The following is a 24,289-nucleotide window of genomic DNA, read 5'->3' as shown; positions in this document are numbered from 1 at the left end:
ACAGCTCCAGTTTGTTACAGTGCCCAGGTTAAACAGGCCATCCCCAGGCGCCAGCTAAAGGCTGCTGCGCCTGTTCACAAGGGAGCCCTGAGACACAGCAGAGGCTGTTTGTCATCAACCCTCTCCATGCACACATTCCTTCTGCAGTGATGTCCCCACCCCAGGTTCCCTGAGGCCAGTTCCACATGTTGAACCTTCTCAGGTGGACAAGGAAGGAAACAATGAAGCAGTACCCTTCCTCCAGTGCATCAGCTACAGGGCTCTGCACCCTGGGATGAGGGCAATCCTTGGCTCTAAGCTCACCACAGACATGCTCAGGAGATGCTGTCAGTGAGTCCAACCCTTCCAGGCCCTGCTTTTTGCTGCCTCTGAGCCCCTCAGCTCTCTCCAGCCCCAAGAGCACAGCTTAGTGCCTTCTAGGAGCAGGGCTCACCTGCTCCACGGGATTAAACAGGCCCACAGACAAACAGGGCACTTTGATACCACTGCCCCCACCCATTTTTAACGGAATCAATTAGGTTGTAAAAGACCTGAGGTCATCAAATCCAACCTCCGACCAAACTCCTGGATGTGAGCCAGACCATGGCAGAGTGCCACAGCCAGCCTTTCCTTGAACACCCCCAGGGAACGTGACCCCAAATCTCCCAGAGCAGCCCTGTTCCAATATCTGATCACCTTTGCTGTGAAGAAATTCTTCCTGATGTCCAGCACAGAGCAGTTTTAGACTACATCCTCTCATCCCATCATGAGGTCCGAGGCAGGGGACACCAATTCCCACCTGGCACAGCTTTCTGCCAGGAGTGGTGCAGAGTCATTCCTGAGCCTCCTTTTCTCCAGGCTAAACATCCCCAGCTGCTTCTGACAGGACTTGTGCTCCAGACCCCTCCCCAGCTTCTCTGCCCTTCTCTGGACCTGCTCTAGCCCCTCAATATCCTTCTGAGCTGAGGGCCCAAAACGACGCACGGGACCTGCGGTGAGACTCCGCCGGAAGAAAGGGGGAAACGAACCACCCACAGGCCAACTGGGCATCGCGATTCAGGTCCCCACCACAGCCGCCTTTCCCCCAGTAGGTGCGGAGGGGCCGTGCCCAGCATCGAGAGCTCCTCTCACGGTAGGCACGCATGAGGCCGCAAGGAGGCAGGCAACTCCCCTGATAGAGCGCACACACCATAAGAACCTAACCCCACCGCTCCCCAACTGGCGCGATGTAAATAGCACCAGCGTTTTTATAGCGGCCCTTCCCGGCAGCCCCCGCGCGCGGCCGCGCCGATTGGCCGGGGGGCGGGCGGGCGCGCGCGGCCGGGCGGGGCGGCTCGGGAGCGCGGCGCGCGCGGGGGGCCGGGAGCGCGCACGGCCCGCCCCGCCCCGCCCGTTTCCGCCGCCGCCGCCGCCGCTCGCGCTCGGGCCTGTGGAGCAGGAGGCGGCGGGAGCCGGACCAGCGCAGGCCGCAGGTACCGGGGGGCTCTCGGCCGACCGGGGGGCGCGGGGGGGAGCGGATCGCCGGTTTCTCTCCTCCCTTCCCCCCTTCCCGCCGCCGTCGCCGGGTGGGGCCCGCCCGCCCCCGCCGGGAGCCCGCGGCCTGCGGGCGGGGGCGGCCGGGCCCGGCCGGGCCTCTCGCCGCCACCGCCGCGCACAAAAGGGGAGGGCTGGCTGGGGTGGTCTCTCCGCGAGATCCCGGGGCCGGTAACGGGGCCTTTTCCGGGCCGCGGGAGCGGGGGAGGGGAGGAAGGGGCGCGGCCCCGGGGCTCTCCCGCGGGAGCCGCCCGCGCCCCGCCCGGGCCCCGGTACCGCCGCCCGGCCGTGGGCGGCGCGGAGGGAGGCGGCGGCCGCGCTGCCCCGGCCCCGCGGGGTGACACGGGCGGTACCGGGGCTGCTCCGGTGAGTGGCGGCGTTGTGTGACGTCACCCGCGGCGGGCCGCGCCCCGCCCGCCCCGGGGGTCGCAGGCGGGGGTCGCGCCGGGCCCCCCGCGGCACACGGGGCCGGGCCGGGATCCCTGCGGAAGGGCTGCCGGGATCTGTGCGCCGCTGAACTTTTATCTTGGGGAGGAATCGGCCTTTGGAGCGAAACTGGAAAGTTTGGGCGGTGTTTTTCGGTGGGGCGGCTGCACAGGCCGGGAAACGGCGGGGGTGGTTTGACACGGCCGGAGCCCCCAGAGCCTCACCTGGCTGAGAACTGCCCGGTGTTCAACGAAATCTGCACAAAGCTTTTCTGCCAGGAAAGCCACTCCTTCGAGGGCGAGAGGAACCTCGAGACCACTGTTTGGGTTTTAAAAATAGAACCTAAAAACTTCTCCCAGAGGTCTGGAGAGTTAGTTCTTACAGATCCTCAGGATGAAGTATTGTTCAGTCCAATGATACCACATCTGCTTTGATATCCCTTTAAGAGGTATCTGGAACGGGCGTTTGTTTGTTTTTATTTGCTGCCTCATATCCAGCTTTTGTTTCTCTCCTGGTACAGTTCACCTGTTTGTTGCAGGGAACCCTTCAGGAGCGGTGGTTCCCACCCACCCTTTCTCTGTGTGATACGGTATTTGGAGAAAATCAAACACTAAGCCCTCCCTAGGTAATGTTAAGTTTGTTGTTGCCTTTTCCTCCCCCTCCAGAGCTTAGCCTAAGTGTCAATTCTGCCATCTGTGTGACTTTGAAATGGTGAACTTCTCCCAGAAGCAGACTTCTGTTGATCTTCTTTTTACCTCAGAAATCTCAAAAGTTAATTTTATGTGCCCTAAATATTGTTTGTGACTCAAAGTATTAAGTTCTCTGATGGCTTTATTTGGAGATTTTTTTCCCAGTATGGAAATATTAAGTCTTTCCCTCCCCAAAAAGATTGATTGTGAAAATATTTGCTTGCTGTTTTAGGCTTTTCTGATAGATGTGTACTTTCTCCCTGCACTCTTCTGGTCTTATCCAGGTCTCCACACAGCCACACAGCCCTGGCATTTCTCATTCAAATATAGAGTCTAATTCTGGCACTGATTTGGACCAAGGCTGCATGTTTAAAAAAAGAAAAATGTTAGCCTTATTTCACTTTAATTAGTTCACTGGAATGTTTAACAGCATATTCAGGATAAATGTTTGACATAAATTTATATGATTTGTACAATCACCCGTAAATTTGGGTGCTTTATATCATTTAACACTAGAATACACGGATTTTTCCAAAATAATTTTTCAAGGCGTGAATGCACCGTCACACCGGGGGCAGAATAAATTCAGTCCCAGCAGAAGTGAGCTGAGCAGCTCCCGTGTTGTCCCTCCTCGCTCACCAGGCTCAGGCCCTGGCCGAGTGCCACAGCAGCCAAGCGCCAGAGGCGGGGAGTTCTCCGAGCCAGGAATTGACAGTAAAAACATCCTAAATGATCTTAACTGCCACCAGGATGTAGGGCTGGGGATGGCTCTTCAGATAAGCAAATTCCAAATGAAAACCTTTTGGTGGGGTCTTGGGAGTATCATCATCTTTCCTTGTTTTTCTGACAGTAACTCTTGGGTTTTCTGGTTTTTTACACTTAATCTTTTTCTCTCAATTTATTTAAGTTGCCCAGAACCCTGTGGGCTCTTCTTCACACCATGTCTGTGGTCTGCTCTGTGCTAGATATTTCTGACCTTGGCTACCTTTTCATTAGTCAAGTGTGCCTTCTCAGTTTCTCTAACATTTTATTCCCTGCTGCTGTGGCATCTTCAGGTTCTTTCCAAGTCTGCACTCAGCCACCATCTTTTACCTTTAATACTAAATCTCATCTCACTCTTGTTCTGCTCTGTTGCCTTACAAAGTGTCTTTAAATGCAGTTTGAACTGTGGAGGAGAAGTGTAATTGGGTGAGTTTGAGGAAGTGAGCATGTTGATAAAGTACAGCAAGTGTGCCCTTGAAATTTTAAATTAATCCGTGATGAGCTTGTCCTAGTAAAACACATAATAAGGGTGAAACTCTGTAATAGAGAACAGCACAATGCAAAATAAATGTGCCAAAAGACAGCTGACCTTCATTCCATTCCCAGGGTACAGCTATGCACCTGCACACACCTGAGTGCATGATGAAAATCCTCTGCTCCTTGCCTTTTGGTATAATTCCTCTCCTGCTATAAATAGTGGGTAGCTAAATAGAAAGAGGTAGTTGCTTATTACTTTTTGGTAAATCTCAAAAATAAGCAAAAATATCCCAAAATACTGCCTGTGGTACACTGGTTAAGTTACTACTACTTTTACACTCCTGTTTGGTGTCTGGTGCCTTCTGGTCTTGGTGGGATCTGTTACCACTCATTCTGAAGAGTGAATAAAGTAACAAAGGCTAATTGGAGTTGGTAGAGTGACACTGCCCTATCCCTCCTCTCTTCTGTCCTTTTCCTATCACCATATTTTCATTTGGAAAGGACATTTGAGACTATAAAAGTTGAACTAAAATATCTATAGGCCACCTTTTAATTAAGATATTTGCCATCCACACAACTAACAGCCAGTCCTTCTGAGTGAGTCAGCTAATTAAACTAATCAGAAGAAGGTTTGCTGTCTTTCTGTGACCACCTTTCATGACCAAGGTCCCTTGTAAAACAAACAGATGGAGAGTCACAAGTATACCCAGTAAAATTGGGCAGTACACCAAATATGAGGTTTTGCTTTCCTGAGGCTCTGACAGTTGTGGGTTTTCTGCTTGCTTTTTTATTGTTGTTTTTTAATCAGAAACAGAGCTCAATTCAGTCTCTCTGCTCAGTTAATTAGCAGTGTTTTGCAACCATAAATAGTTCTGTCTCACCTGGCCTGAACTGTCACATTTGGAGCAGGTTGCTAGTGTGGATGTGTACAAAGGGATTCCTCCTCCTCATCTTCACAGTTTGAAGGAAGATTGTCTTTGCATGTGTCAGTGGTTTGGAAGAACTAGCAGCTGTCCAAGTACCAGTTATCTCTGTTTGCATTCTTTGCTAGCATTTCATTTTTCTTATATTTTACACCTGGAGATTCTTTACCCTACACCTCCCGTCTGCTCTGTTGAAACTGTGTGAAGTGAGAAGGCTGTCTCACAGTGGGATCTTGACTGGGTGCTGACCAAGTGAATTGGCTCATTTTTTGAACCTCAGTCCAAGAGCTGTTTGGAAAGGCTGGGTTCCATGTAAACCACAGCAGAACTAGGCTTCTGCACTTGAAATTGAAAATGTTGTTGGGAGGATTTTAAATTATACTGTGGAATGTTGACAGATGAGAATGAGCATGCAGTTTGGGATAAAGAAAGTATTAGAAATAAGAATACAGCCTTCAGAAAGTTTAAGTCATGAAGTTGACCAGAAAAGTAAATAAGAATGTGAAGTCTGGCAAGTCAAATGAAAAATACAAGGATGCAAGGACCTGCCAGAGAGACTCTGAGAAACATCATACTAAAAAAAAAAAAAATCCAAGTTCATCAGAAACAAGAAAGGTTCAGGATTCTGGAGGGCCAATAGATGGAAAAGTGAAAGAAATATTTGATGATGAAGCCATGAGTAGGGAGATGACTTATTCCTGTTTCCTGTGGAGGAGTCCAGGAGTCCAAAGAGTTCCCTGTGCCAGATATTCTCATTCTGGAGAACAGGACTCATTGGAAGATCTGTCTCTGCTTGAATTGTCAGCAAAGTAATTTATAGAGCAAAGTAATAAATACAGTTACAAGATGCCAAGACCAGATGGTGCTTGCCCAAGGGTTCCAAAGGAAACTCAGGCCTGAAATGACCGAATTACTAATTACACTGTGTAACTTCTCAATACCTTGAAGCCACAGAAATAGAGGAGGATTTATGTGGTAGCAGTTCTTAAAGATAGTTCAGCAGGATATCACAGTTCAGTGCCTTTTTAAAAAGTAGAAAACAAAAAAAAAGCTAACCAGATGGACCAACAACTTAAGAGTAGCAGAAAGCCAGTGTGGCTTTTGCAAAGGAAATGGTGCAGCTCGTAGCTGCTGGAGGTTTGTGATTTCTTGAGAAGCACAAAGAAGGGAAGTTTGGGAGAAGAAGAGGGATCTGTGTTTCATCTCTACTGTTCAGCATATGCATAAATGATCTGGTGAGAAAGGTGTTGAGGATGGAGGGAGGAAAAGACTAAAGCTGATTAGGAAGAATTGCAGCTTGTCCTTCTCACACTGAATTACAGGCAGCAAAATGCCAAATGAAATTTGTTCCAGATAAATACAAAGCAGGGGGATAGTCTTAATTTGTTTATGCACTGATGGGGTGAAAGTTAATTATTGCCACTTAGAAGGAAGAGCTTGCCATAATTCTGTGAAAATGGAAGTTTAGTGTTCAACAGTGTTCATATGAGTTTGTATGAAGGGCTTTGGGAAAGGAATAAAAAAAGGAAAACAGGGATAGCATCATGGCTCTTAGTCCTCAACACACTGATTAGAGTGGGGTGCCACAGAGAAAGATGTGCTTTGAGATACATTGCAACTGGAAAAGCAAAGATGAGGCTGGAAATAGTGATCAGAGATAAGGAATGGATTCCATACAAGGGATGCTTAAAGAGATTTGAACTCCTTAGCTTGGCAAAGACATGACCAAGCAGTCTGGTCTAGATCAAACCTGAGGTGCCTCTCCCTCAGTCTGCACTGGAACCACAGAGTGCTTTGAATGACAGCGATTTACACAGCTCCAGAACCAAACAGGTGGAATGACAGCAGAAAGCACTGTAAATGTTGGGCATAAAGAATAAAAATAAATAATTACCCCCAAGCTGTCTACTGAGAAAATACACTTGTGGTGGTATCAGTGCATTTGCTCCTTCTTTTACTCTGAGATACCTGCAGTGTCAGGCAGTGTTGGGCTTGCTGGGTGTTTGATCTGAACCAGTGCAGTTTCAACAGATGTCTTGTGGTGGGAGAAGAGGAGGAAGGAGCACAGGTGAGTGTCAGTTGTGGGTACAAGTGGCTGTCTGGAGAAGTTAGTGTTAGTTTTTCTCGTCCATATGTGCTTTGCTGCCAGCACCTGAAGACAGAGCCACCACACCCAAGCAGAAGCCTGCCTTGCTCAGCATGAGGTGCCCCACATCCCATCTGACATGCAGCAGGTGTCTGGGAGGAGAGGACAACAAGAAAAAACTGGCTGAAATGCAAAGCTTTTTGCAGATTACACAGGCATGGAAATCCACAGATCTACTATAATTACCTCAATATTAAGCCCTAATCTCATTTTGTGCAGAGTAATCTTGGGACTCGGTATTGCATAAGAGAAGTGCTCTCGTAAGTCGTGCCTGCAGACAGCAAAGATGGAGTCAGTGGGGGCAAATGAGCAAGAATGTTCCATGGGGGAGCAAGGGCAGCAACAGCAGCCACAGATCCTGAGGACAGAATCCTTCTTCCTGCCCCCAAAATCCAAACTTTGCCTTCAGCCTCAGAGAGGGACTTGTCGTGGTAGAGGAAGACAAGGGAGAAATGCTCAAATTAGTCTTCTTCCCTGGGTTCTGAAATGGTGTTAATTTACTAATTATGTACCAGTAGGGAGGTGAACAGCATAGGGGTGAACTTTGCAGGCAGTTATCAGGAGCACCCTGCTAAGTTTGGTGTTAACAAAACAGGATGCATGTTGACAATGTTAAGACAGAGTTTTGCTTGCACATATTGCTGGTTTAGTTTTAAAAAAAGTTGACTTAAACATGCTTTAAAAAGGTCTTTCAGGAACCTTCTTTTGCAGTGTTTTTCTCCTTCCAAGTGTTGAATGTGAATTAAATAACCTGGCTTGGAAAGGAAATGAAAGCATCTGTTTTGTTCACACTTAAAAAAAAGTGCAAGAAAGCCCTACAGATGAAATAAGAGAAAAGTACTAACTGAACATAGAAAGTAGAAAACAGAAGCTCAAAATTGTAGAAAGTAACTGGGAGGAAAAAGGAGCTCAAATAACTATGAAATTGTGGATCTAAAAAGTAGAAATGTGGTGAGGCCTTGCCATGTGTCCTGCTGGGAGGCCTGCCTGCCTTTGCTTTCAACCTGGCTCATCCCATGTGCTCTTGTCCTTGTTTCAGGCCCCAGCTTTGCTCACTGCTCTTTAGGGTCTGAGAGAAGCATCCAGTTGTTTTCTTCTGTGGCTGTGTCTCTTCCAGACTGTCCTTTTTCCAGTCCTGCTGTAGTTGTTCCTCATATGGTCACTGCTGTGTAGTTTAATCATCCGTGTGCCCTGCTCTGAGTCATTTCCAGTTCATTTATAGCCTTTTGACATGGGAGGATCACAGCTGCACACATCAGAAGATGCAGTCATGCGATGGATTCCAACAGCATCTTAATGGTTTCTGGTTTGTTCCTTTTCTCCTAGTTCTTAATACTGGAATCTTTAAAATTGTGGCACTTTGGAGTATTGAGCTTTTATTTTAAAGGCATTAACTATATCACTTTTGAATGCTGTCCTTGAGTGGCAGTGATCAGCTCCTAGTCCATCATTTTGTATAGAAAGTTGAGTCTGGTTTTTACATTGCATATCACTTCACATTTCTCTCTTTCAAATTTTATTGCCAAGGCACAGAGCCTGTTAAAGTTCTGAAATCCATCACAATTAACCCTTGCCTTTATTGACATCACCAGTAAATTTTGTTGTATAGCTATTTTTCTTCGCTTTTTCAGGTCATTTATGAACGTTGAGCTGTGCAGGTTCCACGGGTGTTTTTCTGAGAGCGCTGAGCATTTCCTTCTGCCTGGTTTCCTATCTTTTGGCACTTATTTATCTATACCCAGAGAACTTCCGTGTAATCAGGTATTCTGATTATCTCATTAAGTTTAAAAGAAAAACGTTGAATGATATTGCACACCTAATCTGACCAGATTTGGTAATTGACACCTGTTTTGATATATATCTTAGGTCTGAAGATCTCTGGCCTGAAATTGAGGGGGGCAATGTAATTTTTTTTCCGGAAAGCTCTTTACATGCTGCAGCAGTTTGAGTTTGAAAGAATGCTAATATGCACTAATAATAAAGACAACTAGGACAGTCTTAATGATTGTAATCCCATCGGATTTAAGACATCAATCCCAGGTACAATAATGGAATAAGTAACAAAGTGTTCAGGAAAGAATTAAGGCAGTGTCACTCAGCCTGGACTGGGGGAAATAGAAACAAGAGGTGTTAATTGTTTTAGTTCGGTTCTTAAGTACAAATGTTCATCTTAACCTTCAGTTAGTACTTGACAGTAATTACATGTCATTTTCAGTGAGAAAAGAATCCAGAATAAAATCAATATGGTTCATATTAAATTTAGTAGAAAGGCAAGTGGAGGCTCAAGTGAGTCTGTGTGTAGTGAGAGCATGAAGGAGTTGGACTCTTGGGCTGTGCTTTTGAATGGTCACCAGGAAGAAATGCAAAATGCCAGTAATGGGAAATTTGCAGAGGCTGAAGAAGTGAGGAAGTGACTTCATCATAATGCAGAAAATGTAGTTGACTGCTGGAGCGAGGAGCATGGTGTATGGCATTCTCTGTTACTGCTGTTTTAAAGTCAAGATGATCTGCACTTAATGCATGGGGTGAAATGTGCTGGGGAATGACCAAGCAGTGGCTTGTTTGCACTTGAAACGCATCTCAGGGTGTGTTCTCTGATACTGAGTGAATGGGTTTAAGGCTCCTCTCCTGGAGCTGGGCTGCTGCAGCCCTGAGGCGTTTGGAGCTGGGATGGATAATGTGGGATGGTGACACCTCTACCACTTTGTTACTCCTTATGCCAGGAATAGACAGGCACTACTGTCAAAGGTGTAAAGGTAATTAAAAAAAAACAAACAACCAGCTCTGTGTTCTGTGTGTTAGGGTGCTCCAGTCTGGAAAGGCTGTTATGTGAGCAGCAGGAAGAGGGTGAGCGAGGCAAATTGTTCACTCCCTTTCCATTTCGGAATTAGGAGGCAGTAAAGAAACTAATAGGGACAATCTTGAATTTGAAGGAAGTGGCTTTAGACAATGTGTAATTAAATTGTGGGAACTCCCTCCACAGGATGTTTTGTGTGCTGGAAGTTTACATGGGTTCAAAGGGAGTCTGGACAAGCTCATGGAGGAGAAATCTGTTTGAGGTTACCAAATTCATGGGAACCACATCTGACCCAAGAAGCTCCTGAGCTGAAGGCTGGAGAACATGCAGGGAGAAGCTTCTTGTTCATTTTTCCTCTTCTTTAGTGCAAGAATCCAGTCCTGAGTTTATCTGAAATGCCAGGCACTGAGGTGGAGAGCCCTAAGTCCATGTCCCCATTTCCATGTGTGTAGACCTGCAGTAACAGATGGTCTGTGAGTCTCTAGGTGTAAGTTTAGGTGCAGAAACAAGTTGGTCCAGTGGTCAGTGTCCATGTTGGAGTTGCTTGTGGGACACAGTGCTGGGTGTAGAGAGTTGCCCAGGTCATGATTTGGGTGTTTTCACAGAAAATAGTTTGTGTGTTCCTGGGAGCACTTGGCAGTGCTGAGGCTCATTCCTGTAAAGCAGGTGCTCTGTACAGGGAAGGAGAGCAAAGCAAAATGTTTTCAAGCAAATTTATTAGAATCCAAAACAATTTTCTTCTCTGAGAGGAGGATGAATTGTGTGTTGTCACACAGGATTTTTCCTGAAGAGGAAGGCAAGGGCAAAGGCTGTAATTTGATAGGATGAATCCTACTTTGAGACTTCACATGATATCTCAGATTAGACGTGCTGTGTCCGCATGACACTCAGCACGGATCTAGTGCTGACAGCTGATTCAGGTTTCCTCCCAAACATTGCACTGGCAGCTTTATTCTGCATGAGGAACCTCCTGCCCCATCACAGCCATTGCAGAGGCAGCATGAACAACACTCTGTGTCCTTAACGAAGATTCACTGTATGCCCATGCCTGTAAAACACCTATTGTGTACTTTTGGATAACTCTTAATGACTGTATAAAATTAATCAGTCATTAAGGGTTCACTGGGGCTGGCAACCAGTGTTGCTAAGACCTAATGCAGTTAAGCTGACCCTGTTCCCAGTTCTGGTGATGTAGTACAAAGAGGCTTGAGCTGGTTATTTGTGGAGTTAGCTGAGACCTGGGGAGGTTTATTAGCTGGGGCTGAGCACAGCTATGCTGCTCTGGATTTAAAGCTGCCTCTGGAAATGTACAGCTCTATTTGCAAGACTTTTTTTCCAAGCTAGTAAAACATGCCAGACTTGAGCCTGGTTGATGTAGGCTGAATGAACTGTTATCAGAAAGCTGAACACTCGGCTTGCCTTGTCCAAAGACCTTCCCCAAGGACCTGTGTTTTGTGTTTAATCCTGTTGGATACTATGCTGAGCTTCTGTGTCAGTTTTTCAATTGTACTTCAGTCTTACAACAGAAAAATTCTATTTCTCTGTGGGTTAAATTCCATGTGCAATATCAGTAGCCTGCCCTATGCTTTGCCACCTTTGGAACTTTTTTCAAATGTTAGATTTCATATGTAACCCTCCCCAAAAGCCCCAGCAGATCTCTTTTTCTCACCAACTGCTCCCACATAGTGCTGTAGTTAGAAATAGGTCTGTTTTGCAGTACTGTCAAACTGCTTTATGTACTGGCTGCAGTAAGGAATATAATTATAGCTATTTCTCAAAGGTCTTGTTAGCAACACTTTAAATAATGTGGCTTTTTGGTTTATGAGTGGAAGTGTCCACAGGCAAACTTGCACAGAATTAAGAAAATCTCAACTATTACAATGAAATGTATTGACCATATTCATGATTCTGGTGGCTTGGAATTGAACTGAGGTTCCATGCCAGTAATGCTTGATTTCAGGTTGTTCATGGTGTCAGAAGAGCAGATCACTGAGCTCAGTGTGTCTGCCTTGACTGCCAGTGTGGCTGTACAGATCAGTTCAGACAATAAATAAGTGGTCACTTGCTGCATGTTTTGGGGTATGTGCATCTTCCAGGATCTTTTAGGAACCCTGGAACAGAAACATGGGTTGTATCAGACTCCTTTATGTGATTGAGTCACGTTTTTCCATAATTTTTTCTTACTTTTATTTCAGTCCCAAGGCTGTTGATTTCCCAGTTTGCAGCTTCTCTAAGAGGTGAATTTGGGTCACAGCTTCTTTTACTTCACAACTATTGCTATGGAAGAGCAGGGCCATCCTGTGTTGGTTATGTGGGGAAAAGTGGAAAGGTAGCACACATAGGTTTACATAGGCTGAAGGAAGCTGATTTAAGGTAGCAGGATTAGTATTTCAGCAGCAAGCTGCAGTATTTCTGGTATTTGTTTATATGTGCTTTCACTAATGAGAAGTGAGCAGCAAAAAAGGATTATAGAATGTATAGTTGCTGGCATTCTCCATTGGGACTTCAGTGGAGGAGGAGATTGAGACTCTTGCCTGCTGTTGGAAATGTGGGAATCCTGGATTGTGCTCTAGAGGAGTGCTTACATCCTTCTGTTGTTTCCTCCTGGCCTGTTTGTCTGACCCCTTCCCTGGCCATAGTCTTTGGGCCACTTCACCCACTCAGATGCTCTGTGTTCAGTCTCTTTCTTCACTGTACACAGCTGCTGTAAAATCAGGCCTGGTTGCTTTGGGGCTGATCTACTTTGGGCTCCAAACTGCTTTGCTAGTTCTCAGTGCTAATGCCCAGCCTTGCTAAATGGCCAGAAGAAAACTGAGAAAAGCCTGCTCACCCCCTCTTGATCCCTGGAGTCTTTGGGGACAACTCTTCGTTCCTCCACCTCAGACTTGAACAAAAGTGAGTATATTTTAGGAGTAAATGCAGGTAGTGAGGCAGAAGCAGCTGAGGGCTGGGACAGTCAGTTCTCCCCTGTGGTAGGTAGAGGGCAGGGCCTCACTGGTCAGGGTGGGAGACACTTGAGCAGGGTTTCTTCTTCTGGTCCCTCAGCCCAGCTCTTGTTCCTCCTGCTGCCCAGGGCAGGGCTGACTGAATGAAGGGAAACACAGCAAGTGAGAAGGGTGCCAGGCTGTGATTCACTCAGCAGCAAACTGCTTCAGTACTGTGTAGAGGAGTCAGCAGCAAGGCAGTCTTTCTAAGATTTCAAAACCTTTGCCTTCCAACATTTTGGTTTTAAGAACTTCAGCAAGATTAAGTGGAAAAGAATTTAAAGGATGTTCTCCCCCCATCCCCTGCAGCATCCTTACTGCATGCTGAACTGCTTCTGAACTGCATCTGCTGAGTTCTTGCTGACGTGCAATAATCCAGAATTATTTTTTTACAAAATTCTGTATTTATGCCAAGGGTCTGCCTGTATAGCATAGCAGGCAGCATAAAGTTACTAGTAGTTAATTGGTAATTGAAATTAAATATAATTGTGATACCTATGTGATGGTAAAGGGCTGTTTCTTCCATCAGTTACTTTTTCCAGGATGAGATCCAGAGTGAAACAGACAAACCTGGCATGTTTGTTGTCAGCCTATCCAACTTCATAATGTCAACAGTGTCCACAATCCTCACTCATGCTGTGTGGCCCTGGGACCTGCCAGAGAGGTGGCACTAGAAAAGTTGTTCCTTGGAAAAACAAATAGCATGCTGAAGAGGCAAATTCCCTTGCAGTAAAGAGTAATACTTGGGGGGAGTATGTTTAAAACATGAAAAAAAAATTTCCTCATTTCTAATTCTTCTGGAGTATTTGGTGGATTCCCTTAACAAGCAGGGCTTTATGCTGCAGGAGTCTTGGAGCCTCACTGCACTTAGAAACAGCAGCCTCCTGTAACAAGGATATTAGTGTGGCAACTCTGCAAACAGGAGCTCCTTGTGTTGTAACCTCCTGTGATGTTAGTGGGATTGAGCAAATGATGTCTAAAGCTCCTGTAATACCTGGGAAAGACACTGGCTGAGGCTGGGGAAATGTCATAATTGAATCTCTTCCATTCAGATGAGTCACTTGAGTCATGTTGTGAGAGTTTCCACTTTGAATCTAGCAGCCTAGCTGGTTTTGAGAATCCTATAAATGCAAAGGAAGAGGGAAGAGTGGTTTATTTAAGAGTAGGAAAAATTGCAGATCTCTTGCCTTGCTGCAGAAGACAGCACAGATTCTCCTAGAAGATCACTGCAGCCATTCTGCTACACTAATTGGGATAAATTATTTCTTGCTCAATGTTGTGTGTGCATCATCAGTGATGCAGTTCCAGCAGCTTTCTGGGTTTATTGGACTCTCCCTGCTCTGTGTGTTGTGTAGAAGGATGAATGTACTTTCATTCAGTTACAGGAGGCAGTAGGAGCTGTTTGTTACAGCCTCTCAGGTAGCTCATGGAGGTTTTTTAGCACTGGTGAAAAGCTGTGATGCAGCAAATAGTAAATTGTGTGTAATGTGCATCCTAAATGAAACTCTTTAGGCCAACAAAGTGCTTTGATTCTCACATACTGCTGGTAGAAATTTGATGTATTTCCATGTTTCAGAATACTTGAAGAAGAAAAGCAGAGCATGTCAGAGTGCAGCAGAAAGACCCAGCTGCTGTGAATGCTGTTAGTGTTGTCCTTGCTATATGCACCACTAAGATGCAGCTCCATTCCAACAATCCATTTTTTTCTCTATTGTGCTACCAAGATGTTGTTTTTCTGAATCTTTGCCAGACCTGACAACCCCTTACAGCTGTCCACTGGAAAGGAGTGTATTTATTTTAGCTAAAAATAACTAGCTGAAATATGCTGATCTGTACACTGAATCCTCTAAATTAGGAAATTCAAGGAATTCCTAAATTAGAAAGTGTTGGATGAGGCTTTGAGCAGCCTGGTCTAGTGAAAGATGTCCCTGCCTGTGTCAGGGGTTGGAATTATATGATCTTGGAGGTTCCTTCCAGCCCAAACCTTCTATGGTTCATTGATAATGATAAATAGAAAGAAGTGGTTGTGATGTTTGGTGACTTCCTTCCGAGGTGGGTGGAGGTGATCAGAGCTGACATCCTGAGGTGTTTATATCTACCCAGCATTTATAATCCGGGCTGTTTCTGAAAACTGGAGATTTTAAGTGGTGATCTTTGCCTCCTGAATTGAACTTTATACAACACACTTGTTCTAGAAAGAATTGTTTTGTGGTAATGCTGTGGAAGGTGAAACTAAAGTAAAAAATACAAGGATGCCATAGGTCACCAAAAAATGATAATGTGGTTGAGGCTTTATGTGATGGTCCAGAAGGATCTTCTAGAAGCTGATGCTGAGGGAATTTTAATTCCCTGGATTTTGAATGTACCAGATGGAGGGAACTGAGGGCAGGTTTGATCTGGCCTGGTGATGGTTCTGCACAGAACTGTGAGCTGGAGAGCCTCGAGGGGCAGGTGCTGAGCAGTGGGAAGGAAGTGGTTGAGCACACACTGCTGAAGGGCATCTTGGGTCCAAATGATATCAGCACATCTCAGGAAGCATTCAGGCAGAGAGTTTCATGATAGGATTTTCTCAGGGAAAACAAAGGAGATAAATTAAAGCTCCTGAAATAATTTTGATAAATATATATCCATAAATTTTCCAAGCTTTTTTGGGGAAGGATTTTTAGAAAGATCTACATTAAATAATGGGTTTGTGGGAGTTTTTTTACACAATTGTAGTTTTCTTGTATACCTTAGGCATAGGTATGTAGAAGGCCAAAACATAAAATTTAACTGGCAATACTTTTAAAATAATGTGAGTGATGGAAGTATTTAGAAGAAGATAGAGTTGATGTGATACTCCATTGAAAAATACAGTTATCTGTAGGTGATGCCAAAAGGTCACATACCCTGGGTGATCCTGCAGGGAACTCAAGGCATCCCAGGCCAGGCCCAGAAGGGAGAAGGAGGGAGGGTGGCAGGGAAGGACAGGCTTTGTCAGCCACCCACTGTGTCTCCAGGGTGGTTTCATCAATGGCCTGGATAATTATCTGGGGATCACTGCTATTAAACTTGCATCCAACAGACCGTGGTTAAACGGGAGGACAGAGCTAGAACCTGAAGGTAGAATAAACAATCAGTCACTGTAAGGATAAATAAAAGTGTGGCAGTGGATACTCAGCTGTGTGAAGAGAGAACTATTCACTATAGAGACATCTGAATGAAAAAAAGTCTGTGAGCTATTAGGAATTAAAAGCTGACTGTATCAACAGTGTTGTCTTCAGGGGAGAGGAAGAAGGAAGAGAAAGACACATAATTCCAGATTGGTGTTTAAGCAGGGTGTCCCAGAAGATCAGTGAAATTATTCCTTCAGCTCTGGGCACTCTTCACAGAGCCCTAGGAGAAATACTGGATTCAGCTTTTGGGCTCCACACTTGGGTACATTTGTGCCAGTTGGACTCTGCCCAGAAGGGAGCAATGGGAAAGTCTAGGAAATATGATTTATAGAGGAGGCTTGAATAAACTGGCATTGTTTTCCCTGAAGAGAAGACTAAATGAAGGCATGTATTCTCAGCTGCACTGGGGAAAGGGAATAATCAATTTCCTTATGGCCACAAAAACCAGCATAAACAGTAATGGGCTTATATTACATCAAAGAAGGGCAAGGGTACACACTGAGGGAAATTTTCTCTTTGTAAATGTTGTGGAGCACATGAGTAGATTACTTCAGAGGTTTTGTAGGACTTGAAGGGCAGATTAGCCAAAACTGACATTAAATAGAAGTTACAAGTAGTTGATCTTGAGTTGGTACAGACAACAGATAATTTCCAGTTCTGTAAACTACCATTGCTAGAAAGGATTCAAAATCATCTCAAACAATGGAAGGAAAACTTTTATAAGGCTTGGATCATTTAAAACCTTCCACAAATGTAAAAATTGCCCCAAGTCCCTAAGGTAAATAACTTTAACTTGTGTACATACATGTTTGCAAGGTGAAAGAAACTCACTTGAGACGTGGATTTGGATCACTTGAGCAGTGGTGTCTGACAGGGCTGTCCTTGAGCCCTGCTGCTTGGTGGGTTGAAATCGTACCTGGAACATTCTCTGTACCTGGAGCAGAGGTACAGAATCTCTCAGTAATATCCAATGCTTCTTCACCACCTAACAGTACCAAAGTTTGCTTTTAGATGGTAGTTTTACCTTTTTACTTGATTTCATGAGGCAAAAGAAGAGGTGAAAAGGGTAAAATGTTTTTACTGTGTCCTTTAAAACTCTCCTGTGCTTCTTTGAGGCCTTCTCCCCTTGCCAGCAGCCATGATCATCCTCATAGATCTTTGTTCTGGGTTTGTCATGGCAAAAGTGACCTCACAGGGTGCTCCCTCTGTGCTGTTTTGGTCATGCAGCCATAGGTATTGTGGTGGGGTTGCTGTTTGCTCCATTTCCAGGAAGCTTCATGGGATGACTAAGCGGCATCCCCTGGAGTGCCTTTGTGTTCTGAGAGGAAAGTCCTCCTGGCTCTGTCCTCAGTGCACTCAGCTGCAGGCAGGTCACTCCCTGAATCCCTGGCTAACACCTGGAGGAAAGAGAGAGCAGGCACATACATAGTGCTGCTTTTGTTTGCTTTGCCAGATCCAAAACAACCATCTCCTTCAGCCCCACCCTGACTCCAGGCTTTCCTTAGAGCTTTCCAAGCTTTTGTACTGTCTTTTTGAGGCCAGGTTTGCTCATGAGCAGGACATGGATTTGTGTGGTCCTGATACAGACCAATCAATTAATCATTGATCATTTCATTGCACAGCAGAGATCTGCATGGAGTATCACAGGGGTCTCCACTTCTGAGTCCCCCCTTCTCTCACTGCCAGCTGACAGCAGGCTCTGTTAACCTGGGAGCAGGTTAATGCCCAGGAAAGGGGGTTGAGGAGTGAGATATGTCCTGCCAAAATCCTTTGCAGAGTGGTGGTTGTAATCTGAGGAACTGGTTGAGATCCTTCTGTTGGTGCTCTGAGGTGGCAGCAGATGCTCCTCAGTGCAGCTGACTGGCACTTTGTGGTTAAGACAGCTCAGTGTGATAAGAAAATGTTACTGCCCTTCAATTGAAGCATCCTGTATATGATTACCTGGAATCCACTTCTGAGAGGGTACCCTGGGACAGTGCTCATTGTCTCTGGGTGCTGCTACCTCAGCCTTTAGGACAGATCAATAAATGCTAAACCAGGCCCATCTCTTCTCCTTTCTATTATTCTTGCATTAGTGGGCTCACTGGTGTGTTTATAAGTGCTGTGGAATGTTTTTTTCTTAAAAGAATGGGAATCTGAACGCACCCAAGTCCAGATATGTCTGTCTCTCTAACAGTCATGTATAACCAATTTAAAAGGTCTTATTAATTGAAGACTTGGTGTTTATTAATTATTAGCATCTCGGTTAAAAGCTGTATTAGTTGAATTAACAAGTCATTGTTTTGTTTTTCAGCTATGGCAGCCATTCGAAAAAAGCTGGTTATAGTGGGAGATGGTGCCTGTGGAAAGACCTGTCTGCTGATTGTATTTAGCAAAGACCAGTTCCCTGAAGTGTATGTTCCCACTGTCTTTGAAAATTACGTAGCAGATATTGAAGTGGATGGAAAGCAGGTATGTGAACCCTTCCCTAAGAGCCAGAATGAACTGGTGTTTGTTCAGAATAGCATGGACATCTCCACACTTCCTTCATTTAAGGGTGTTCCTGTGGAAAAAAATTACTGGCCTTGCTAGAACGTGCTCATATCCAGTGTCTGTCTAACAAGGTGCTTCTAGCTGTACACAAGCTGAGGTTCTAAAAGCCAGGCAGTCAGTGTGAGGAGAATGCTGCAGCAGGTGGGAGGGGATGGAGCAATGCAAAGATGCTGAGGGCTTTGGGGCTCCTGGCCTTTGGAACAGAGTCCCTGCTTTAATAAGGACCTGGTATTGTAATTATAAAGACTAATTCCTTGAGAGGATTTTTTTAATACCTGCTCCTGGCAACATGCAGCATCCTTCTGAGAACAGATGACAGACAGGTTGATAAGGGGGTTGATTTTTGTAGTGTACATCAGCATCACCTGTTCTGCTTGTCTGAAGAACCTCAATTCTTAGCACCCAAGTGTAGCCACAGCTCACTGAGCTTCATCTTCAGCTTGTACTTCAGTAAACTAATTATTAAAATATTTCATTTTAGTTTTAAATATTTTGAAAATCAGATTTTAATCAGGGGAACCTCTTGAGTCCTTTTGTTAGGCAGACATGTCACACACCCGCTCCAGGGGCAGCTGTAGGTGCTGATCCCTGGGTAAATTGCCTTCTGCAGTTCTGCCAGCAGGGTGCTGGGTGATGTGCAAAATTGTCACTTTCCAGGATGCTCCAGAAGCACACAAAGCAGGAGCTTTGCACCTTGAAAGCTCAGCTGTTGCCACACCCTGCCAGGCAGGCACAGCCTGTGTCTGTTTGGGTGCTGTGAGCACACAGAGCCGACTCTGCCGTGGCACTGCAGCTCAGGCATGTGCAGCTCTTGGTGCTGCTGGTGCTGAGCTCCCCTGTTTGTCCCTGTGGGACATTGCCTTGGCTCTGGCCTCAGCTACAGCCAGGACATTGCTCAGTCCATTCCAGCTCAGATGCAGTGACTGTCGATCCTGACTGGAGAAAAAGAAGTTTTTGAGCTAGTTTTGGACTTAATGTTAAATTTGATTTCCTGGTGTTGCAGGGATGGGTTATTTATGGATTTAGTCATGATAGCTCTTGCTACTTGAGTCTAAAAAGAGCTTTCCTCTCCCATAATGTGAATCAGTAAAAGAAAATTTACTTTTAGACTAATATTAGGACATATTTTTCCCCCAAGTGACAGGTTCTACAGTTTCTATATTGTATTTTAGACTCCAAGGACTATTGTTTGAAATATGTATGATATCCATTTCTCTGTCTCATCACCAAGTCTAACTTCCTCATTCCTTTCTGCCTGAATCTCTGCATCTCTGAATGGGAGAACAGGGAGTCATGCCCTATCAGCTAGATGCAGCCAGTAGCTAAAGGAAAATAGCATCAGCAGCTTGAGCAGTATCAGCTGATTTTATTTTTGTAACTAGAGGATATATTTTACCTAAGCTCTTGGTCTTCAGAAAATTTGATGACAAAAGTTTGTAGGAGAGATTAAACCTATTCTGTTTGACAGACTCGTACCACTGTCTTCCTAGAAAAGGATTACCAGAAATGTCCAGAAGTCATATGAAGACAAAGAGGTGATGGTAGGAGATGTGGTGTTTTAGGAGCTGATTCCAGTGTCATAGACATCACTTTAAAAATATCAACATTTGCCCCAAAATTCACATTTGCAGCTGCAGAGGTGACTCTGAGAGGAGGAGTATTTCTGACTGAAATACAGAAGATTATTTTTGTATATGTGTGCACTCCAGGCTCTGTCTGTTCACAGTTCAAACAGACAGTTGCATTGCACATGCAGGCTCACATTTGGGTCCCAGTTCTGCCCATCTGTCTTTGTCTGAGTTGCTGTGGACTTTTTTCCTGGAATTTTTGAATGCAAGGGTTTAAAGAAGGCACCCAGTCCATTATGAAGGCAGACTCATCAGAGAATCTTAAGCAAGAGTATATGTACCTAAAGAGCTTGATTAAGGTTTTTAAAGTTCTTTGCTTTAAATGTTGGCTAGTCCTTCTACAGGACTTTGCTTTAAATGTTGGATAGTCCTTCTCCTATTGGGGTGTTCTCACCTAGCTCCAGCAAAAGTAGAAAAATTGAGAACATTAAGTACTTTACTTCTTAGTAACAAGAAGCTTTACACACAAATCAGTTTTGTTAAATTTGTGCACAAATAAGTACGATCTTGACATTCTTAGTCACTAAATGTTCCATCTGTAAACCTATTGAAAATGTGCATAATCCTAAAAAGCATATACTTAGTCCACTTTCACTGAAAACTGGTATTTCTGGGATGGTTGTCAGAGAGCTCCCAGCCCTTTGAAGCTCATTCCCTTCAATTCTTCTTTGTGGCTTTCCTGCTGGTAGCTTTTATGTCCTTTTAGTGGTCACAGGTATAAAGAAAATACTCATAAGCAGCAATAAGTTGATTTTTGGAGTTACAGAATGTAAAATGCCTAATAGTTCTCCTGGCAAAGGAGAACTTGCAGTCTCCTCCTTTTGAGTGGTACTGACTGAAATATTTTATTCACTCCTGTTGTGTTCCTGGCTTCTGAATCAGAACTTTCCTGGTGATCTGACTAACCCCTTATGTTAACTTTGCAGGTTGAGTTGGCTTTGTGGGATACAGCAGGACAGGAAGACTACGATCGACTTAGACCGCTTTCTTATCCAGATACCGATGTTATACTTATGTGTTTTTCAATTGATAGTCCTGATAGTTTAGGTAAGTAGATCTCTAAATGAATCAGAACCACTTCGCTATATCAATATATTCCCCCTGGAAATTGCACTGTAGAATGCATTTTCCCTTGGGGGGTTTTCCTAGTTTCAGAATTGCTGCTGCTTTGAGTTTGTAGTTTTCAGACATTAGGGAATTCTGCAGCAACACTGAGAGCTGCAGCAGCACTCACTCTGTGTTTGCCCAGATTGTAACAATTCTCTTCCCTCTCCTCCCTTCCTGCCCACCAGTGTCTGGGTGCCAGGGTCCCTGGGAGCAGTGAACTGCCAGGCAGTTTTTCAGGTGTGCAGCATCTCGAGGCCAGCACACCTGAGCACTCCAGGTGCAGCTGCAGAATTGGTATTTTGGCTGTAGTGCAAAAACTGGCTTCAAAACCCTTGTTTAAGTTGTTCCTTCAAGCAAGAAAATATGCCATATTACATAATAGTGAATGTCTCTTCAAAAGCTGAATGGAATTTCATGAAGATAAAAAGTGGTTATGCAGCCTGCAGGTACATCCACTGGTGAATCTCAAATGTCTAAGAGCTTATGAAAGCACAGCCAGATGTTTTAGGCTGTTCAGCACTTCCTGCTGTACAGAACTTGTCAAGGTTTTGCTTTCAAAAGCCCCCAAGTCCTCCTTTCACTAAAAAACTAAAGTCACGTAGCGATGTGAGGAGGAGGTTGCTTGTATATGAGAACAAATTCATTTGCTGCATGTAGGGAGAAATGGCAGATTGAAAATTACTTACCCTAAGCCTTTGTTTCTGTGTATGTGTAATTAGTGTGTTGAACAGCTCTGCAGTAAGGGGAGAACTGAGAGGGGTTGTTTTGTGTTGCTTTAGGAAAAGAAGTGAGGTTAAAACTTAGGCTTCATTATTGTGCCCACCTCTAGCTTCTGGAGATAAATAAAATGTTTCTCTTGAAGCAAAATATTCCATAACTTTCCAGTCCAGAAGTCTGCATGCTGTTCTTTAAGTCTCTTGTGCTAACCCTTGTCAGGTAGCTGCTGAGAGAAGCCAAAATGTTACATGTCCTTCAGCCTTCAAATTACCACACACAGGCTTGTCTTTTTTGGTAACACCAGAACAACTCTATTTGCTTCCTTATGAAGAGCAGAAAAAAGGGCATCAGTGTGGATTATCAAGTTACAACGACTCAATCCGAGTGTAAAAGCTTTAAAATAAAACTCTCCTCAGAAGTGGGATTTTTTTTACAGTCATGCCTCAATTTATTTTCTTCAGAAAACATCCCAGAGAAGTGGACCCCGGAGGTGAAGCATTTCTGCCCCAACGTGCCTATCATCTTGGTAGGAAACAAGAAGGACCTGAGGAATGACGAGCACACAAGACGAGAGCTGGCCAAAATGAAGCAGGCAGGTTCCTTCCAGAGCCTTACAATAAATGCTGTATTACACAGAAGCGTGTGGTGGTTGCAGCAGAGCATTAAACAGGCACCCACAGCTGGCTGCTGGTTTCTGTGGGCTGGCTGATCAACACCTGTATACAAAGACTGAGGCATTGATTTGGGGATTTGTTCATAGGCTTTTTTACAGTGGTGGCAAAGAATTGCATAAATGCTTCATCAGAAATAGGCAGTCACTTGCTCGTTTTAATAAGGCTTGCAGCTTTCAAGCTCAGAGATATCAGAAAACTGATCGTGTCCTCTGGCATTGGATTTTTAACTAACCAGTTCATTATGTGTGCTTAATCCAGAAATTCTTTGCATTTGTTGGGAAGCTGGGTGGGAAGGGGAGGAGCAGTGTGGCTTTGGGCTGTCCTCACCTGCTGCTTTTGTGCTGTTGCAGGAGCCTGTGAAACCCGAGGAGGGCCGGGACATGGCAAACCGCATTGGTGCATTCGGGTACATGGAGTGTTCGGCAAAGACCAAAGACGGTGTCAGGGAGGTGTTTGAAATGGCCACTAGAGCTGCTTTGCAAGCCCGGCGTGGCAAGAAAAAGTCCGGGTGCCTTCTCTTATAAAGCGTGGCCAGAGGAAGATGGCCAAAGCAGCACCCTGCACTTGAGTAATTTTGAAGTGCTGTTTATTAATCTTAGTGTATGATTACTGGCCTTTTTCATTATCTATAATTTACTTAAGAGATTTAAAAATCGAGTCATCTTGCTACCAGTATTTAGAAGCCAACCATGATTTTTATAACAATCTGCATCAAATTCATCTGTGCACCCAAGGTTAACCTCAACATTCCTCTAACAAACCTTTTCTGCACTCACAGGATATGCCAGGCGCTAATTGAAGACAATTCTCTATCTTCTTTCTTGTCTCTATAAAGACAAAAAGCTGTCAGCACAGAGGATTGGTCTGTAACTACTTTATAACTAACGTCCTATTCTAATTGAGTACAACCGTTACATGGCTGTATGGAATCAAGAGTAGCTTCAGTGCTATCACATTTAGGAAGATCTGATTTTCATGGCTTGGTGTAAAACATTAATTTGGAAATGTGATCACTCTGAAATGACCAAGTCCCATTCAGCTAAGGAAAAGTGAGGGTTCTGTGGTTTCATGTTAGTTACCTTTTAGTTACTGTGTAATTAGTGCCAGTTTAAATGTATGTTACCAAAAATAAATCTATTTACCCCAGCTTAGATGTAGTATTTTTTGTATAATTGGATTTCCTAATACTGTTACTTGTAACCTCTGCGTTAAGGTGTTCTGGGTTTTTTAAGAAACTGTATTTGAAAATAAAGTCCGGTGGAAAGCAGCTGATCCTCTTCCCCTGTTCATTTGTAAGAGTCTGACCCATTTGAATGATACGAGTGGTCTGCACACCCAGGAGGAGTTTTTTCCATAACGTGCTGTAGGGATGAGAAAAGACAGCCTGCTCACACTCAAAGCTTCTGAACTGTTCAGTTGCCTTAAATTCATTGCTGGACCCAGTTTCAAAACTTAAAAAAAAAAGAAACTTTTTGTGTAAGTTTGGTTACCATGTAGTGATCAGACTCCTAACCTGTGAACTTCTTGCTGTTCTGCAGCCAACTAAACTCTTTCTGTATTTTCATTTTTCCAAGAACTAATAGAATAAAGGCAGTTTTCTAAGCTCCCTGTATCCTGGTGTCTGTATTCCTCACTCTGGGTTTTTGTCCCAGCATCTGACAGCCTGAATTAGAAATAGCATTTTTGATAAAGCTGAGAGAGAATTCGCTGAGCAGTTGCAAGTGCTTTAATACTTATTTTTATTTCCCAGCAAGGGACAC

At 44.5% G+C, this 24,289-nt stretch overlaps 1 protein-coding gene across 6 annotated transcripts; it reads left to right on the top strand.

Moving 5' to 3' along the window:
• The first annotated feature begins 1,310 nt into the window (after positions 1 to 1,310).
• On the top strand, positions 1,311 to 24,141 carry RHOA (ras homolog family member A). Of its 6 annotated transcripts, none has more exons than XM_064723644.1 (7): positions 1,339 to 1,451; positions 2,477 to 2,563; positions 8,567 to 8,696; positions 18,165 to 18,322; positions 20,958 to 21,078; positions 22,317 to 22,447; positions 22,880 to 24,141. In XM_064723644.1, exons 4-7 carry the CDS (start codon positions 18,167 to 18,169, stop codon positions 23,051 to 23,053), a joined length of 582 nt encoding a protein of 193 aa, XP_064579714.1. In that variant the 5' UTR covers positions 1,339 to 1,451; positions 2,477 to 2,563; positions 8,567 to 8,696; positions 18,165 to 18,166; the 3' UTR covers positions 23,054 to 24,141. The 6 variants fall into 6 exon arrangements, with proteins under 6 accessions (XP_064579713.1, XP_064579716.1, XP_064579714.1 ...); XM_064723645.1 differs by having other exon boundaries at positions 1,341 to 1,451; positions 2,459 to 2,563; XM_064723643.1 differs by lacking the exon at positions 2,477 to 2,563 and having other exon boundaries at positions 1,311 to 1,451.
• Positions 24,142 to 24,289: the final 148 nt, after the last annotated feature.

This window comes from Zonotrichia leucophrys, chromosome 12 (genome assembly GCF_028769735.1).
Source record: "Zonotrichia leucophrys gambelii isolate GWCS_2022_RI chromosome 12, RI_Zleu_2.0, whole genome shotgun sequence".
Lineage (NCBI taxonomy): Eukaryota > Metazoa > Chordata > Aves > Passeriformes > Passerellidae > Zonotrichia > Zonotrichia leucophrys.
The sequence above is the reverse complement of the archived record's forward strand: the minus strand, read 5'-3'. Positions and strand labels throughout refer to the sequence as shown.

Coding starts and splice junctions, on each gene's coding strand:
- RHOA (XM_064723643.1), top strand. CDS start 18,167: ATGGCAGCCATTCGAAAAAAGCTGGTTATAGTGGGAGATGGTGCCTGT. Junction 18,323..20,957: donor TTGAAGTGGATGGAAAGCAG/GTATGTGAACCC, acceptor TTAACTTTGCAG/GTTGAGTTGGCTTTGTGGGA. Junction 22,448..22,879: donor AGCTGGCCAAAATGAAGCAG/GCAGGTTCCTTC, acceptor GTGCTGTTGCAG/GAGCCTGTGAAACCCGAGGA.